The following is a 19,994-nucleotide window of genomic DNA, read 5'->3' as shown; positions in this document are numbered from 1 at the left end:
TTAGAAACTAGTAAAAGTCAGTTGGTGTCTTTTGAAATTAAGCTGCTCCACTGCTGAAGTAGCAGAAATGTTACAGTAACCTCACTAGAAACCAACTCTGCTTTTAAGACACAATTGAGATGGGAACCCTTTGTGCTGCTCCATGTCATGTCATTCCTAAGGTTAATGGATCTTTCATTTCCATCCTAACACAATGCATTCCCACAAGTTGGCAGCTCTGGACAGCTTACACTATGTAGGTAAGAAAAGCTGCAGTTCAAAGACCCCCGAAATAATAAAGTACCAATATTGTCCCAGCTAAGTCCCATCTAGAGAAAAAAAAAAAAAGCCTGTCACAGAAAAACTTTTCTACAAGCACAAGACAAAGATCAGAAGTATAGCCTCATATTGAGGCTGGACCGGATGCAGAGAATGCTCCCCAGGCAGCAGACCACACCAGGAATGACCATGGAAAGCTGGGAAAGGTTCTGAAGACAGATGTTGGGAAACCAGCAAGTGAAGAGCTGGGCTTTAAAGTCCTGGGCTCTGAAGAGGTACAGAGATTTACTTTAATTGGCTTCTAATCTGTTATCAGGGCCACTTTTCAAGTTCCAAGTCACCTCTTTCTGTGCCAGGAAATAGATGCAACCTGTCATCTTGGTGCTACTGCAAGAAGACAGAGAGTAGGAAAATCTGCCAAATCTGGTATGTGCACTGAGCAGCCAGTCCAGATCAGAGGTGGAGAAGATGTTGGTAGCTTTGAACATGTAAGCATTGTAATATAATATTGTAATGTTGAAAGGATTTAAAAGCAGTAATTTCCTGTTTTACACAAATCTCTTCTGTGTTACAATACCCTGAAAAATACTGTGCCCATTTTTGTAAATAGTTATGAACAGTACTTTTGACTTTCACTTTTGAAATAGTTAAGTGCAGTCAGACAAAAATCTAATCATAGGCCAGATCATAATTACTTCAACTTGTCTTTCTTTTTTTTTTTCTTTTTTTCCTTTATCTTTTTGTTGTACAAAAAGATAGCAATTTTATACAAAAAGTATTATACAATATTATACAAAAAGTTAGCAATATTAAGTGGTCCATCTAGCTTCTCAAGCAACTGTTTTGGTCACTTTTAGAAGACTTCCTTAGTATGAAATGAAGACTGAGGACCAATGAAATCCAGATGTTGTTACACAAATATCACCTGCCATCAGGTAATCATGATTATAAGACAAAGAGTTGTTCAGTTGACAGAAAATCTGGACTAGTTATGGGCACATGCCAGGAGACCCAAAGAGTAAGGAAACCACTATTTCCCAATTTATTTTGCGAACAGTAGAACCACTTGCTCTTTTATTTCCATATTCCCACAGGTTCTGGTCCCTAATCTGACAAACTCAGCATTCCCATCAGTCCTGTAGACAAACACCTATGACTGAGGGTAAGACTTTACTCTGCACAAACACAGCTTTCCATATGTTTTTCTGACTTCTTTCCAGCAAATAAGAGATAAAGGTTTCCTATGCATACCTCCTGTACTTCTCCCATATATTGTAGATAATCTCCTAAGCACCTGAGTTGCATTCACCTAGTTGAGCATTCCCAAGCACCATCACTGGTCTCTTGTGCATCCAATAATATGCGGTGAAGAGACCATTACCAGTTTTTAATGCCTTCTGGCTGCAAGTAACACTTAAAGGTCCAAGACATTGTGAGCAAGAGTTCAGAAAAACAGCCTTCATATTTATAGTCCTCAAGTGGCTCTCCTAAGCAATTCAATTCCTCTAATTTAACTTCGCTAAAACACACTCACTCTTTATAGGGCTGCTACCTATGAACAAATCTGATCCCGTGTTTCATCCTGAGTGCTTATGATTCTTGAGCAACTTGCTCTCCTAGCCCTGACTTCTAATCCATAGGATACCATAGTCTCCCAAAAAGCAGTAATTTCTACACCCTTTCACAATGAATAAAGGAGCTCAGGTGAGATGCTCCCAGTTAGCACAGGCAAGTACTTGAACTGCCCTCTGCATGCCTGAGGACTGAGATACTTCAAGGAAGTGCCCAAAAAACATGAAGTCAATAAGTAATTTTCTTACATAAATGAAGCCTAGTTCAGATCTTACCCTAAAAACGCTAACTGATGAATTAGCAAGGACAGACATTCGTTGTACTTCAAAGCAAACAACGAAAGTTATAAAAAATCACTACTTGATTTTTAAGGTCCCTTAAAAAATTAAAAAGGCTTGATTTTACAATCAATTGCAGACTTCAGGAAGTTTCTGTCAATGCAACTTGCATTTTAGCTTAGCGTTTTTCATCCTGGCCACCACCTGAAACAGTTACATTATACTTGACCTTTTATTTGATGAAATTGTTGACAACTCCTTAACTTCTAGAGTGGTTAAATGGAAAAAACCCAAAACAAAACAACCCCCAACCCCCCAAAAAGAGTGGATCCAAACCTAAATAGTTAAATTCCAAAAGACTTTTCAGCATTAAAAAAACTCAAACAAACACAGCGAGAAAAAAGTCAACTATGTGATGTACATTTGTACTTTCAAATACGTCTTCTCTGCTGGAACCAACGCCTAGTACATAAACACTGCCTAGAACTCAAAAAAACCCCAAACCCAAATCATCAAATATCAGGCCAAAAAATAAAAAAATTAAGATCAACTTCAAAACCAAACACAAACCAATCAACCAGAAAATCCCAGATTCAGTCTGCTCCTCTCTTCACAAAAGGCAGGTGTCAGGAAACTTAAAATCCAAACTCGGATCTTTATGCTTTGTTAACAGAATTGCATGGTCACTGTTCTTGCACTTCAAGGCTTTAAAAAAATCTGATTTCACTCAGGAGTCAAGAGCTAGATTTGCAGTCTACAAGTAAAATTCACTAGCCTCATCAACAGGACTGAGATGAGCTCAACAATGAACTTTCATGAAAGTTCTGTGTTTAACTTTAATTTACATCCGTAAGAAATTAGGCTCTAAGAACCTGGGGAAGCAATCAGCCAATGCACATACACACAAATGCACACTGCAATACTATATCGCCTGCCTAACTGGCGACAAAGAAATGCCTACTTTTCTCAAGTACCTTGCTTTTAATACATACTTAATTCTTCTTTATAAAGAACAGGATGATTTGTGGAGAGATGAATGATTGGATGTGTTTATATTGTCACTACATTCCTCCCGCAAACAATGCAGTATTTTTACAAACTTTATCAATCCTGCAGCTATTTCTACCAAAAACTGGCAGGGAATGGGTGCAATTACATCCAAAGTGTAATGGCTACGTGGCTAAAACCAAGACAAAATTAAATCAATTTTCTGATACTCAAAAATTTGAGTTACTGCTCAATCTTAGTCTTCTTTCCAAGCTTCCTCTGGTGGTTTGATGGTATCTAATTGGAAAACTGCTAAGATGTAATTAAATTTGTCGGTGTCGAGCAGGTAACTGAAGCTTCAAAGGAGTGGACGTTCTCAAAACACTGTGATAATATTTTTATACGCTTGTGCTCTTGGGGACTTGCACGTGTGTCTTGTTTTTAAATCATCTGCCTACACTCCTAAAGATTCGCATAAATGCATAACTTTAAGTCTGCTAAGAAGTTGGGAAGCCACGAGGGATGGACTGTTATGCTTGGTAACCCATCCCACATAACTGGGTCTGCTGCTCATCCAGGCAGAAAGTGTGGACGAAACAGCAAGAGTTAATCAGAAGATATTTAAGTATATGAAACAAAGAATAGGCAGCTGGACCGTGCAGCGGAGGTGTCTGAAAGGAGTCAGAGTGGAAAATCAGGAAGGTCAGCTTGCCTTTTTAATGCCTTCACCCCAATGGTAACAGTATAATCTTTCCAGCTCCACTGTTAACCTGACTCCCGTTTCAGTCGAACCACACAATGTACAAGGTCTCTGCCAGTATGCAACTCAGTATTAGGCATAAAAGTCAGAGGCTGAAGTAAAAATTATTGAATTCATGGCTATAGAAGTTAAATGGAGTTTGTTTTTCTTTCCTTTCTGCAAACCACTGGACTGTTAGATTTACAGCACAGGAACACTGGGGATGCTGTATATTGAAGGTCTAACTGAAAAAGCTTACAGATTCCAAAAACCGTACTCAGATTTAAGGGACCTCTGATCCCCCTCCCAAGGGTCAAAGGCAGATGTGAGCAGCTTTTACCTGAATAACTGAAGTCTACTAGGTCCCTGAAACTTTTAAGAAAACCCCATACACTCCAAATGAGAAACACTGCAAATTAACTGCCTACTTCAAAACAACAGCAAAGTCTAATGACAGCACTCTGAGAAGTTTTAAGCACTCAACTGAGGTCAATTAGTTAATCTGGATGTGCAAATTCAGATTAGCTGTGAAGTAAAACAAATCCAACTTAAAAAATAACCAATACTTCAGCCTCCAAAAATAGACTGCTTTAAATTTGGAAATGTTTAGAAACACCTTGCATATTTCAAATATTTTGACTAAGAAAACAATCCTGCTGCTTTCCACAGACTCCCTGAGCCTCTCCTCGTCACACTGGTATGTTGTTTTTCAAAAAGCTAAATCCATGCTGTGGGATCAAGCCACTGTGCCCACCAGGCACGCTCTGGGAAATAATAAAGCAGAATTACAAACATCCCCGGGATCTTCAGATCCCAATCTTGCTAAACAGTAGCTTGCATTTGCAAACTAGACAAGATTATCAATGGCAATACTATTATGTCATCTGATTTCCCGAAAAAATACAACAGCATTCCTTTTGACCATTTGTGTGCTGGGCACTGAGACCCCTTGCCCCAGGGAGCCCGATGCAGAGGCACCTGGAGCTGCATGCTGGTCCCTGTGCTTTACGCCTCGCACTGACAAGCAGGAGGGATCCTCTGGTCCCTCAAAAACAGCACATGTGTTTTTTCTGTCTGGCAGCTGGCCGCTGAGCAATCCTGACCACCTTTAAGCAAGGGCAGCACCAAGTACAAAACACCAAGGCAGGCATCTCCTGCCTTTTGAACCTCACTGGCATTTCACATTCACATGGACACAACAGGCACATGCTACACTAAAAACAACTCTTTCTAAGCATATAAGAGTTGAGGTCTGTTCGCCCCTGTAAACTACTTCTGCTGCTTCTTTCACCTAATTTTACTTCACCTCTTTAGGAGGTTACCATCTTTGTGTATAACTTTATCTGAGTGTCTCTAGATCCACTGTCAGCTGTTAAACGTTTCTCTTTTTAGTTCATAAACATAGATAGTAAATTGCTGAAACAATTATTCAAATGGAAGCTATTCCATATGCCCTCTTATGTTACTGAAGAGTAATAAGGGAGTTCACAAATTCCTCTTGAAAAACCTCACACCATACTTGAAGGATAACAATAACACACAAACGTACTCTAGTATTACACTTGACTTGCCAAGAACTCTTCAGGAAATAAGATGCTACTATTGCCTTTCTTGCAAAGCTAAGAGGTCCTTAAAAACCCAACTGAATTGAGATTAAGAAAGGTAGATGGTCCTCCCCTTCCTCCAAGGAGTTAAGAGTCTTAAACAAAAACTCAGGGGGCTGCTTCTAGCTGTGAGGATGAGAAATTTGTCTTCCCAAGGATAAAGAGTTTGTTACAAAACAACTTCAGATTGTGTCCCCCCCCATCCCAAAATACCAAACAAGCTTTTATTCACACCCTCTTTTGCTCCTTGTCTCCCAAGAAGTCTAATGATGGAACTGCGGTTCAGTAAAGCAGTCTGGGTATAACAAGTTACAAAGTTCAGCAAAGAACATTAACTCTATTGCAGCTAAAGGAGCAGATTGGCATCGCTGCTGCAATCACATGGCCTTCACAAAAATACCACTTTCCCCCTAAAGAGTCAAGATACAAAAGGGCTTTGCACACAAAGCTTTCAGGAGTGCTGCAGCAGCCCAGTGACACATTTCAGACTGTTACATCTCTTTCACTGCATCACGGTTCAGATTTGCTGACACGTGTAAAGCACGTCCTGAAGCACAGAGAACGACTAGATCTCTCTGTGCCAATTCCAACAACGTGGTACTGCTACAAACATGCCTCATCTATCTGCTGACATTTGCAGTAACTTACTGAATGAGAGCTGTTTCTTAAATTACATTTATTTCCTTTTCATAATTTGATTCAAAAACATGAGACTTTAAGATTCTAACTTCAATCTTCTGACTGATTATCAGCTAATCTCTCACCCATTCCCATGCACCACAAAATCTACTTTCAGAACACTAACCCACTTTGCAGTACTAATGGTTCGTTAATTGCAAGGGCACACATGCTGGTAGATGGCTTTTTGCTGTTTTAATTGAACCAGAAGTTTCATAGGTTTTTTTTGAAGTTGTTTGGTGCTCACTTTTATGAAAGCCAAAATATCAAGCGTTGCACATCCTAGGAAAATGATACAATATCTGCATTTGAGAAGTCACACATATGGCACATATGCAAGGAGAGAGTCACAGCTGCACACTTAAACACCATTTGGTACACAATTATTTTCTCTCTTCATTTGTGCCCCTGGGGGAGGTTGTTTGTTTTAGGAAGCACTGGGCACTACCAGAATAAAAGGATTAAGTAAAGCTATCTAACAGAGCTTTGGACACTATAACATTTAATATCCCTACCTGATACTGTAAATAATTAGGGGATGCAGTTTGTGATTTTCCACTTGAGAATCTGCTTCTCTTTCTGAGCTGACTTAGCAGATGTGAAGATCTGTTACAGAATCCACAGCTGGAAATGAACTGCTAAATTTGCCATTTAGGGACTGCAAATAGTTGTAACCACAGTTCAACCATATACAAACAAAAAACCCTAACATAATGATTACTTACACGAGTATTATTACTAACATAAGAAAGATTCTCCTGTAAGTAGACCTGCATTGGCATGTTACAGTGCCAACACGTTTGCATTGCTATTGCAGGAACAGGAAAGAATTGATACATCAAGCTCATGGAGAGGAGTTGCAACTGCTCTAGACAACCAATGTACAATATTGAAAAGTTAACACTGCACCTAGAGTTTATTAATGTTTTCTAGCAGCCTGCACTATGGCAGTTACCACACCTGTTTTCTTCCAAGAGAATCAGAAGCAGCGCAATTCTAATAAACTAGAATAATAGAATTAGAATAACAAGTGCTACTGCACTGAAGAATATAAGAAAATAACAAAAAACTATGCACTATGTAAAATACATGTAAGTTATGCTTCATTAAAGGTTTTCAAGCACTGGTGGAGTAGACTATACTATGCATAAGCTGTAATAAAACTGTCCCCAGCCTGTCCACTTCCAAACATCATATATTCTCCGCGTGGCTACATACTAACCTTTCACCACTCCCAAGAGAGGTGGCGATGTCTCTTGAGGGGTTCTGTCAGGTTCCTGGGGGGGTACAACCATAGCAAGTGCATGCACAGGTACACGTGGAACCTTAAAATAAAGTCACAGACACACACTCAGGTAAAAAATCCTCTTGAACGAACCAGATCTTGAAGCATTAATAGAAAGATATATGTCTACAGCAGACCTCCGTTCCACTCTTCCTGAACTCTGTGCACTACACTACCTCCTGGTACAACTTTTGCTGTGTCATTTTATTGCTGATAACACATCAGAATTAACTATGTCACTCTTTACCGAATCCCAGGCTGTGTAGGCTGGAAGACTGTTAGCATCTTTATGTTCTTCATCAGCTAACTTCACTGGAAAGCTGCCTCTCCAGCCTGCAGAATTCTGAACCTATGCAATGTATTTCTTTTTTCATATAACAACTACAATCAGCAGCAGCATTTGAGGGTTGCTGTCACCAGGGTTTAGAACTGCTGAAAAAACCCTCCCAAAATCAAACAAACCTGAACAAACACAACCAAGCAAGTAATGCTTTTTTGAGATACTAGGTCTGGGCCTATCCCATCCAAGGAGCAGAAAAGGGAATAAAGTTTATGCACTCTCCAAGATACAACAGATGGTAGCAGTCAACCTTCTCACTCTCTAGCATTTTCAAATGCATAGACTTTTAACTGCTCACATTGCTCACATCTAAACATTCATGGTGGTATTTTAAAAGAATTCCTCATGCCTTACCTGAGCCTGATCCTGAGATGGAGGTGTGAGCTGGGACAGGTCTGTGGCAGGAACTGACAAAACATTGTTTGGGTAATCCAGTAGGTAAGAAACAACATTTGTATGTCCTCCTTTGGCAGCTTCAATGAGCATTGTTGAGCCATCCTGAAGTGAGATTTTGGAAATTAAAAAAAATCTGAAGATTAATTTTGCTACCTGGTGTAGCATGGGAGACATGAATCAGACCCTTTAAAGCACACATTTACTAAACCATCAGATCAACTACGTGGTTCTTTCAATAGCTATGATAAATGTGTAGTTTAAAGCATCTACCTTGAGCCGATGAGTAGGATCTGCACCGTGAGCCAGGAGGAGCTCAACCACTGCCAGGTGGCCTCCTGCACACGCCAGTGACACCACTGTGTGGTCGTTATTCGCTGTAGCCCTGTTAACGTTGGCACCTATGAAGAGAAGATCCCAGAACTGAACACAGAGATTTTTTTTTTTAAAGAAAGTAAGTACAGTATTTTCTGGAACACAGATGAAATGTTCCCTTCTAATATTCCTAATTCATGCACACTTCCAGGGCAAAAGTAAGGGATTTTGAATAATCAATGGATTCTACACATCCTTCTCCTCCGTTTGTAAAGACAAGGCAATAACGGTAGCAACAGTGGGCCTTGTCAGCGGCTGAGACAAAACACTCAGGGCGCCCAACGCACAGCTGGTAAATTTGAGGATATGTCTCTTCTGAAGGAGGGAGTGCATCTTTTAAGAAACTAAAAATATTTTCTGTACTTAAGAGCAGGAAAATTAACTAGCAGAATATTTTGTGACTCATTGCATCATGAACCACACAAAACTCTGAAAATCTGTAACTGTTTGACAAATCCTTGTACATACACAATCCAATCAGTCCTGGAGAAGGGTCACTAACATGCAGAAACATAAAGTGCCATTTTAAGGTTTCTAATCAATAATTAAACCAGTATCTTACCTTTGCTAATAAGGAATTGCACAGTGCATAAATGACCAGCTCGTGCAGCCTTCATTAGCGGGGTTCTCCCCCCTTCAGATTCGTGCTCCTATTGTAAAGGAGAAACAAAAAATTACACCACTGTTTCGGCTTTGGAACCACCTCACAGTGGGACCAGAATGGCCAGTCTCAGTAGAAGATCTACCTTACAAGCTGACTGTAATCAGTATAAACTGACTGGAATCAATTTTCCTGTTGTGCTAAATACAGAATCACAATGTGAAAAAGCGTTACGACCCCATCCCTACTGTTCCCACACAAGGAAGGAAGTTTCCCTAGTCACATACCCCTTTTTATTTTAGTGTTCAAATGCTTAACATACTTGAGAACAGTAACACCGTCTTTCTTCCTCAAAAAGGGAGGATCATTCAACGTGACCATCACCCAGCATCAGGAGGTATACAAATGACTATGAACTGAGGTGCAACAGTCCTGAGAATTGTCACATGCTGCACGCCAGACCTCTAAAATTGCTGTAGTGCCTGAAGTCCAGACAACATTCTACAAACATGCTGAAGAACAGTGATAAAAATGAGATAAATCACTGTAGGTCACAAAAAGTCTCCGAGTAAGAGGACTAAAGACTAAACCAGAAAGATGATAAAAGAATGATAAAAGCCAACAAAAAGCAACATGAACAATTTCCTAATTTAAAAGCTTTCTGAATACTTAAATATGCGTTTGAATACAACTGTATTAGAGAAGTTATAGAACTAGAACATTTGCCTGCTATGTAGACGTGAGCAATACCACAAAGTATGGTGACTAACATGTACAAACCATCCCACAGCAACCAGGGGAGAAAATGTCCTCCTGAGAGTGGTTGCATTTGTGTTCTGAATTTAATTAAGCATCTAGGAAGCCAAACTCTAAACTCACTATTTACTTCTGTAACTGCATGTGTATCTGACAGTGGAAATTAACATTTAACACATTAACACTCACAGTGGGCCACACGGCTATTTACAAAGTACAAGAACAGATCTGACAGAACACATCAACTCCTTCCCATAGTTTCACTATTCCTGAAAACTCTGCATATGTCCTTTGACATATGGCTTGCTTTGGCTGCAAGCTGCACCTTAAGTTAGCTCTCTGTTCATACACTTGAGGAAGCAATCTCTTGACTGGATCTTCTATTGGAGACCAGCCCTGAGCACAAAACACAAACCAATCCTTTGCTGCAACAGGCACTACACTACCCCTCTCCTACACGTTTTGGCAAGAGTGGAAACAGTCTACTCCTGTGCCTTTAGAGGGATTTTATATTATTGTACACCACTTTACCACACATCTAAACTCCTCACTGGTGCTCTGATTTCTTTGCTTACTTGGTAGTATAATGTATATATGCATGCAGGCAGAGGAGATCTGCTACTGAAGACACTTGTTTGGTGTTTTTTAAATAGGTAGATTCCACTCCCAGGGCAAATGGCTGCTTAGCTGCCAATAAATATATGCATACCTCTGGATTGTCTTCACGTCAGAAATATTTGCAGGACATGTAAAGCTAATGATGTTAGTACGTGGCCCTATGATGTGCAAGAATTAGTAGCATGCCCTTGAGCTCTGATGCCTACTCTGGTATTTGGCAGTTTTCCCTTCCTCAGCCACTGCCAATAGATCATAAAAAGCCAGATGCTGCTGTTTACCTCATGTACAGCAAATCCCTGGTGCTGCTGGCAAATCACTCACAAAGCAGCAATGGATGCAAAGCACTACTGAACATCACTTCACTGACTGAGCAGGACCAAAACACTACTGCCTAAACAGTTTAATGCACATTTCTAAATTGCCCTTGATGCAACAGTAAAGATGGCAAGAAGCAAAATTTAACTTTAGGTCACCTTAACTATATTCAAGATAGTGAAAAATCGTCTTATATTACATTCAAATATAGGATTTCAGAGAACTAGCAGTAATAATTTGAAACATTTTCTACTCCCAACAGACTTCACTGCTGAAGTCTTAAACATGGATGTCAGAAGGCTTCCTCATTTCAATGCGATGTAGTTATTCTGCCCAATTTAACCAACTGTTACTTCATCAAGCAGACAGAACTTGATCCTCAACTATTATACACTTCAAATACTTGCAGTACCATACGCATCATCAGTCCAGCCAAACTAAACCATTTGTGTGCCCACCTGCTGTGATTTTCAAAAGTGATTACATTTTTATAGTATTTTTCACATGAAAGATTGAAATGCATATTTTAAGATTAATTATATGACTTCAGTACTGTATTTAGCCTTAATAAATGCCGGCAGAGAGCATCACTTGAAGTTTTATGGGAGAACATCCAGAACAAGCCAAAATAAGGAGCTGAGCTAGTGCAGTGACTTTGTCTACTCACAACCTTTCTTTTACCTGGGACGGCCATAAATTTCTAAGCTTTTTGGATTTTTAGCTTCAGTAGGTAATCAAAATCAATGAAGTCAACAAGCAAGCTGTCCAAAAGTATCCCTACTAGCTTTCCACTGAGCTGCTTCATTGTATTAATATGAAGTACATGCAAATACCTAAGAACAAAAACTAACAAGGAGTACTCATCTCCAAAGACAGTTTCCCCACCTATCTGCACTGTAGGACTCACCACAGTATCCTGCCTCTCCTCACTGCTCCTGATAAATATTGTAGTTAATACAATGGAAAAGAGTAACAAAGGACACCACCTAGGCCAGCTTTGACTAGAAAAGTCATTCTCAAAACACTTGAGTGATGTGCTCTACTGCTAATTCTGCTTGAATAGAAAGAACACTCTAAAGGAATTTTCAGTAAGCTTGGATAGGAAAGAAAGGGAAAGCAAGAGTATTACCCAAATCAAGTAAGAGTTTACATTACCCACACCTTTTCCACCAGGATGCAAAAAGGAAGTGTGAATCCAGTCTGTAATAATTATTTCCTTTCTAGACAAACCAGTACTTCAGAGAGCAGAACAAAAGCAGTATCATCAGAAGCGTATTGCAACAATCACTGATACTTTTTTATTCTTGATTTTGCGTTCTCTGTTTTAGGCAATTCCAAGACAGCTACAGAATTGTTTCCTCCCCCCTTGTTATTCTCCTTGGTTCACAAGTATTCATAGTTGGCAAGGATTATTCATTAGGATATTTTTTCAAGTTTGTTTCCAATATTATACGTTATTTGGAACAAAATTTGCATTTTTCAAGGAAACGTTCAATTGCTCTCTTCAGCTCTCTAACAAGCCTCTCTCATTCCTGACAACTGTGAGCATTTAATGGAAATTTAAATGTTGTTCTAAGCAAAATGATTCAGATAAAGTTTTTGGTGCAAGAAAACAGCAAAATACAGTTCATGTCACTATGCCGCTTTGGTGATTTCAAGACTGAACTCCTATCCAGAGGTGAAGTATTCCAGTGGTAACCAACAAACTGTTCCAGGGAACCTTCCCGAGACATGTAGCAAACCAGTATGTCAGAGTGACCTAAAAACTCAACCAGGCCTCTAGTTGAAAGTAAATATCTGAAAAGGGAAGACCTCACAGGAAGCAAGGTATGTACTGAGAGATTCAGATAGCTACCCATGCTAACAGACCTGCTGATATAACTTGCTGCATTTGTGAAGGTTGAGATACTGTTTTTTAAAAATCAGGAAAATGCAAGACAAAGGTGACCTGCTCTAGTCTACACAAGGAATCTCTCTACTTTTGAAGAAGTTTAGATGCCTTAAAGCCACGTTTGTCATTAGCATGTATCTATGTATCAAAGGTCAATCTCATCTGATGCTTGCCTGGCTCTAAAATACTTTCCTTAAGTCCTCCTGCTTGCCGTGCAGAAGGAAAAAGAACAAGTCACCGTCCCTGTTCTACAAATAAATATTGTTCTTGGTCATGAAGACCTTGAAAGTGAACTTCAATGGATCAGATCCGCCAGTTGACAATTCTATTTTGCTAAAATTAGGCAAGCAAGCACAAAGGTAAGACCAAACACTGCAGCTCTTGACAATTAAGACTACTACCACAAGCCATTCAGATTCATGAAGAAAGTACAAAGATCTTACACAGTACCTTGTTAAATACAAGAAGACTTTTTGTTCACTACTGGCAAGAGTGGGTTTCATTGTACTCTGTACACCAAAAGGTTGGTTTAAATACAAAAATTAGCTTCACGTGCCCTACGATCTTCTGCTTTTTTTGTAGAAGACTGAGGGTCAAGTCTAAAAACACCTGAAAACCGCAACCTTCCCCCAGTGTTTCAAGAAACAGCATGTAAAAACATAGCTTCTCATATCTCTGACTGTGATGACATCGTAGTTATCTCCAGCATAGTTTCATTCAAATCCATAAATCATTGGCTACTTCTGTAGATGCTTAAATGTTGCCCTAGGCACACTGCATCAAGCATGCAGCATGTCATACACAAAGTGAGCTTTTCATCAAGGAGTCACATTACTGTGAGGGGTATCAGTTGAGGGCAAAGCAATGATCCTTGCAATGACAAAAACATCTGTCTGCAAAAATATTTAGTCATAGGGAAGAATCAAGAGGTGGTCTGGCATGCCTGTATTTACTTTTTTTTTTTGCAAATGAGGTTATGTGGATGCCAGGTAACCAGCTTTGGTCTTCTAGGGAAAGCCATGCATGGAATTTTAAAAAGTATAAAGAGCTTTGTTGAGAGTTTGACAGTGTAAAATGAGAAGAATCCAGGGATGAAGCTGCCCCTCAGGGATTCTCTTCCACCTCTCATCTCCCAATTTCAGTATAAAAGCACCTGTACACCTTGTAGCAGAAAGGTAAACTCCCATCACTAGATCAACTATCCTGTGCAGCAGAGCCTCACATGAAGCTGCAAGGCAGCTCAGATTAGAAAATCCCAATTTAAAACTCTTCTGTACTTCCCAGATGAGAAAAGCTGGGATCTTCTTGCTGTCCAAAGGAAAACAATGTGTCTTTTGTTTTCAGCTATGTTGGAACAGGGAAAGATGCAACCACCTTGTCAAGAACAGTCTCATTTGCAAAAAGGAGACTGGAATCTCCAGTTGTGCATCATTCCACCCAGGTCTGATTCTGCATTAAAAGGGAACTGACATCCAAACAGGTGCTTTCAGTTTATAAAAAGGTATACAGCTTAAAAGCAGGATATTACCTGTCATTAAATACCACCAATATCCTTCATGAAGTCCTTAATCTAGTTCCCATGGGAACAGACATGCACCATGCATGTCTCGCCTTATACAAGCTTTGAGATGAGGGTAACTGCTACTAAAGATGCAAATGAGGAGGAGAAAAAGAAGGAAAAAAAGAGAATTCTTATAGGAAAAATAAAAGTCTCCTCTCACCTTTGTGACTAGACAAATCTCTGCCACAGAGGTAAATAACTGTATTACTGAAGTGCTGGTAACTTTCTCCTGAAGCTATTAAACCGTATTGTCGCTTGGAAAAAATGCTTTTAACGAACCTTACTCGGAGTTACAACCTCCAAACTTTTACTCCTATTAATCACAAAATCTAAAGTAGGTGTTTTGTGTCCATGAAGAAGTTTGTAAACAAATAAAATTTACATTTGATCCAGTGGCAAGAGCTCAGACTAAGACCCAGGAAAAGTCTCTCTAATGCTGCAGGCAATAAGGGAACTAGAATATAACCGAGGCACAGATGGGATGACAGGCTGAAGTCTTCAGCTGTGCCTCACATCAAGTCATTCATACCCTTGGCAAAAGCAAGTTGATTTCGAAATGCATACATTAACAAGGAACTGTGCAGCTCTCCAGCAGACAGAAACAGATGAACATACTCTGACACTGTTCACTTCTCGTATAACTTGCCACTGCAGAGTTTTAAGAAAAAATTAACCACAAACCAAGGAATGTTAATCTCAGCCACCGTTTTCTTTTGGTTCTCCTGGTTCTTATAAGGCTACATTCTGTAAATACCTAACAGAGATCTTAAGATCTTCATTGGTTCTTGAACTGAATGACATATTTGATACCTAGGCCAGAGGATCAGTCCCTGGAAAGCAAGAATTCCCATTTTCTACTTTCAAGAACAATAGTCTTTTTGTGCTGAGACATGGTGTTAACAATAGATCCCAGCTCCGACAAAACTCTGTTGGGGACTAGAAACACTTACCATATAATGATCAATGAAAGGTTTCGGTTGGACTGGATCTTCAAAGACCATCTAGTCCACCGCCTGCTGTGGGCAGGAACACCTTCCACTAGGTCAGGTTGCTCAATGCCACATCCTACTGAGCCTTGAACGCTTCCAGGGATGGGGCAGCCACAACTCCTCTGGGCAACCTGTTGCAATACCTCACCATCTCCTCAAGGTTCTATATTGAGTGAAAAAACCTCAACTGGACATAAGCAACACATATTGATCAGTTCAATAGAGTGAGCTGGGTAACTTCAGCAAAGTTGTGAGTACAACAGAGGAAACCCCATAACAGAAACATCTGTTCTCTGTGAGTTTAGCTAACCCAGAACGAATGAGGCTCCAATTCCCACCTGCAGTGTTCAAGTTTGTACCTCAAATTCCATATAGTCTGGACCTCCTGGCAACTAAAGAGAGATCATAGAACCATTGAATGGTTGTAAGGGACCTTTAGAGATCATCTAGTCCAACCTCCCTGAAGAAGTAGGTTCACCTAGATCAGATCACATAGGAACATGTCCAGGAGGGTCTTGAAGACCTCCAAGGAAGGAGACTCCACAATCCCTCTGGGCAGCCTGTGCCAGGGCTCCCTCACCCTCACAGTGAAATAGTTTCTTCTCAAGTTTAAGTGGAATTTTTTGTGTCCCAGCTTCATCCCATTACCCCTTGTCCCGTTACTATCTACTATAGAAAAAAGGGATGTCCCAACCTCCTGACACCCACCCTTTAGATATTTATAAATGTTAATAAGATCTCCCCTCAATCTCCTCTTCTCCAGATTAAACAGCCCCAGTTCCCGCAGCCTTTCCTCATATGAAAGATGTTCCAGTCCCCTGATTATCTTGGTGGCCCTGTGCTAGACTCTCTCCAGAAGTTCCCTGTCCCTCTTGAGCTGAGGAGTCCAGAACTGGACACAGGACTCCAGATGAGGCCTCACCAGGGCAGAGTAGAGGGGGAGAAGAACCTCCCTTGACCTGCTGGCCACACTCTTCTTGATGCATCCCAGGATGCCATTGGCCTTCTTGGCCACGAGGGCACATTCCTGGCTCATATTTAGTTTATTATCAACCAGGACTCCCAGGTCTCTCTCTCTAGAGCTGCTCTTCAGCAGTTCCATCCCCAGCCTGTACTGGTGTATGGGGTTGTTCCTTCCCAGATGCAGGGCTCTGCCCTTGTCCTTGTTGAACGTCATGAGGTTCCTCTCTGCCCAACTCTCAAGCCAGTTGAGATCCCACTGAATGGCAGCACAGCCTCTGGGGAATCAGCCAGTCCTCCCAGTGTGGTGTCATCAGCAAACTTGCTGAGGGTACACTCTGTCCCCTCATCCAGGTCACTGATGAAGATGTTGAACAAGACTGGTCCCAGATTCGATTCCTGTGGAACTCCACTGGCCACAGGCCTCCAACTTGACTCTATGCCATTGATCACCACCCTCTGGGCTCTGTCATTCAGCCAGCGCTTGATCCACCTCACTGTCCACTCATCCAAGCCACACTACCTGAGCTCTCTGGTGAGGTTGTTATGGGAGACAGTGTCAAAAGCCTTGCTGAAGTCAAGGTAGATGACATCCACTGCTTTCCCCTCATCTAGCCAGCCAGTTATGCACTCATAGAAGGATATCAGGTTAGTCAAACAGGATTTCCCCTTGGTGAAGCCATGTTGACTCCCCCTGATAACCATCTTATCCTTCATATGTTCAGTGATAACATTCAGGATGATTGTTCCAAGACTTTTCCAGGGATGAAGGTGAGGCTGACTGGCCTGTAGTTTCCTGGGTTGTCCTTCCTGCCCTTTTTGAAGACTGGAGTGACATTGGTCTTTCTCCAGTCCTCAGGCATCTCACCTGTCCTCCATGATTGTTCAAAAATGATAGAGAGAGGCTTAGCAATCACATCAGCCAGCTCTCTCAGCACTCTAGGATGCATCCCATCAGGATCTATTGGCTTATGAGCCTTAAGCTTGGCCAACAAGTCTTTAACCTCTTCCTCATCCGCCCAGGGCAAATCCTCTGCTGTCCTGGCCATTCTGTTATCCTTGCCAGACTGGGCTTCCCACGCGTCGGCCTTGGCGGTAAAGACTGAATCAAAGAAGATATTCAGTACTTCAGCCTTCTCTGCATCCTCTGACACCAGGGCACCCTCAGCATTTAGCAGCGGGCCCACATTACCCCTCACCATCCTTCTGCTGCTGATGTACTTGAGAAATGCCTTATTACTGTCCTTAACATCCCTGGCTAAATTTAATTCTAGAAGGGCTCTAGCCTTCCTAGTTGCACCCCTGGCAACGTTCCTATACTCTTCCCAAGAAGCCTGCCCCTGTTTCCACCTCTCATAGATGGCTGCTTTCTGCCTGAGTTGTCCCAGCAGATCCTTGCTCATCAATGGAGGTCTCCTACCTCCTTTTCCTCGTTTCTTGTGCATTGGGTGTAAGAAACCAAGAAAAATCTGAGGTCTTAAAGTTGATTCTATGCTTTCCAAATCACAGAATAAAGGGTCTGAATTGGGAAGGGAGAATGGATTGAAAATAGGTATTGACAGTCTTTATTGTTCCTTTAACTCCAGAGCACTTGGGGAAAAAAAGATCAACTTTGTTTCCTCAATCTAGAATCAGGGAGGGGAAAAATCCTCAAAAATTATGCCTTCCTGGACTGGAAAAAAACAGAATATGCAGATGGCTCACAGAAAGTAAACAGTAAAATTCAGCAGTGGCTACATCTCTACAGGTAAATCAAACAGGGCCAGGAGACAAGCTTAGGCATGGGATCATTTGTCAATCACTCTGCTTATTTTTCTGCATCCTCCCTGGCACAGTGCTGGCCCTGTCAAGAACCATAGGAGAGGAGGTCAACAAGGACTGCTCCCAACAGGCAGCATATGACACGAAGTTAGTGTCCACTTATTTCAGAGGCCTTGCGCCCTCAAGAACACGAAAGAAGTCAGAACAATTAAGTTAACAACTTAGTTGTGATTAAATGCATTACAGAAAATAAACCCTGTGAAAATAATAGGCTAAACAACAAGATTTAAAGAAAGAAAAGACTCCTGGAAGAAAGAAAAGAGATCATATTATGCTGATCACTTAAAAGGTATTGCTTAGTTTGGGGTTTTTTGGTGTTATAATTTTAAAAAGTTTAAGAGACCCACAGTGTTCAGAAACTAACACTAAAATAGAGTAGTAGCTCCTAATACTAAAACATTTTAAATTCAGAGCAGTGGAGCAGGTAAACTAATCCCCAAGAGTTTGGGAATAATAAAGCAGCATAAAGGCAACACAGAAATACATCCTGTTAAACAACTGAACTTTTGGATTACACTGAAAGGAAGATAATCAATTGTCACAAGCGTAAGCTGTAGCTAAAAATTTTCACTTAACAGGCAAAAGATTACTCAGCAATAATTTCTATTTTTTAGACCAAACAGAAGATGCAGGCTTTTAAAAAAGAAGTCTTCCATGCCTCTTTTCACACCCATATATGAATCCCAATTGCTAAAATCATCTTCCTGCCCTATAAAAGCTTTGGTATACAGTTTGAAACCACAAGATGCGAGTCTTACCAAATCAGCACCAGCTTGAAGCAGCACATCTGCAACATCAGTATGTCCATTTTCACAGGCATAGGTCAAAGCTGTATCTCCTGTTGCTGTGGTGGCATGAACATTAGCTCCTAGAAACACAACAGTATTTTCTTCACATTGGACATCTCCTCATCAAGTAGTTCATATCAGATAAAACACAAAAATCAAGGCACTTGATCTGTGGCAATGGCTCTATCCTACTGACCAACAGCTTCCACAGTTCAAGAGTATGGCTCTCATGGTAAAAATTGCTGTCTTGACAAGAACACTCTGAGAAAAGGGTATCAGCCAAGGCTTCAAAAAGGACTGCTTGAGTGGCAGTCTCAGTGCTTACACCTATACGATCACTCACTCCTAGTTCCCTCTTTAGCAATGGTGATTGCAGTTGTTAGAACAAGTAACAGTCCATACAGTTGTCTGTTGACTATTTGTTCAGGAGCTGCATGCCAAGGAAAACCAGACAAAATAAATTTTATCAAATTAGTATTAAATACTACAAGACTGTTCTACAAATTTATTTCCTGATCTCTAAAATAATTTGCTTTAAAACTATTGTGTTGAAATAATTTGACTGGCTTCATATATGCCAGCTACATGAAAACGACACACAATTCCTTCCATGTAATGCATTATTCTTCAAAAAAAAGAGCCAGTATCATGAGTCATTTCCTTATTTTCTAGGTGTGAGATATACCTAGAGACTCCCTGGTGCCAAACCAAGGCCCCTCAATTAACTTTCTACATTATCAGAAGTGAAGCACAAGTAGCATCCCAAGTGTGCTGGCGATGAGTGTCACATGCTGGTGTCACCGCACAAGCACACAGTTGTTACTGTCTCTCGATGAGCAGGGAGTATTACTTTCTAGAATTACAAATTCAAGTAATTTTATGCTTATTCTTAGAAAGGCCATACAAATAAATAATTTTCCAGAACAAGGAAGATGTCCTAAGTGCAACTGCTTTTCACTCATTATTCTAAGCAGTATTACTACACTTCAGTCTCTACCAACTTTAAACTGACATGTGAACACTGAACTGCCATTTCCCCCTTCAACTCCAGCCAGATTTAGTTTTTACTAATGTACAACGTGGTGGTAAAACTCATGCACCACATTCTAGAATCTTCCTATTTCCCAGGGCACAATTCCTAAAGTACTGGTTATGTGGGGAGACTGACTGCAGATAATGAGGCTC

The 19,994-nt window shown here is 40.7% G+C and overlaps 1 protein-coding gene across 11 annotated transcripts in view; it reads right to left on the bottom strand.

Moving 5' to 3' along the window:
- The window catches only part of ANKHD1 (ankyrin repeat and KH domain containing 1), a 110,366-nt gene that overhangs the window by 39,360 nt on the left and 51,012 nt on the right, over positions 1 to 19,994 (bottom strand). For all 11 annotated transcript variants that reach the window (XR_009819321.1, XM_062003031.1, XM_062003032.1 and 8 more), the window contains exons 10-14: positions 18,780 to 18,889; positions 9,072 to 9,159; positions 8,408 to 8,535; positions 8,096 to 8,239; positions 7,339 to 7,441 (exon numbers count right to left, since the gene is read on the bottom strand). Coding sequence is in view for 10 of the 11 variants with exons in the window: in XM_062003031.1 (XP_061859015.1) it covers positions 7,339 to 7,441; positions 8,096 to 8,239; positions 8,408 to 8,535; positions 9,072 to 9,159; positions 18,780 to 18,889 (573 nt within the window). In the remaining variant the exon portion in view is untranslated. The remainder of the gene's footprint in view (positions 1 to 7,338; positions 7,442 to 8,095; positions 8,240 to 8,407; positions 8,536 to 9,071; positions 9,160 to 18,779; positions 18,890 to 19,994) is intronic.

Source organism: Colius striatus, chromosome 9, assembly GCF_028858725.1.
Source record: "Colius striatus isolate bColStr4 chromosome 9, bColStr4.1.hap1, whole genome shotgun sequence".
NCBI classification, from domain to species: domain Eukaryota; kingdom Metazoa; phylum Chordata; class Aves; order Coliiformes; family Coliidae; genus Colius; species Colius striatus.
This window is presented reverse-complemented; position numbering and strand designations above follow the sequence as displayed.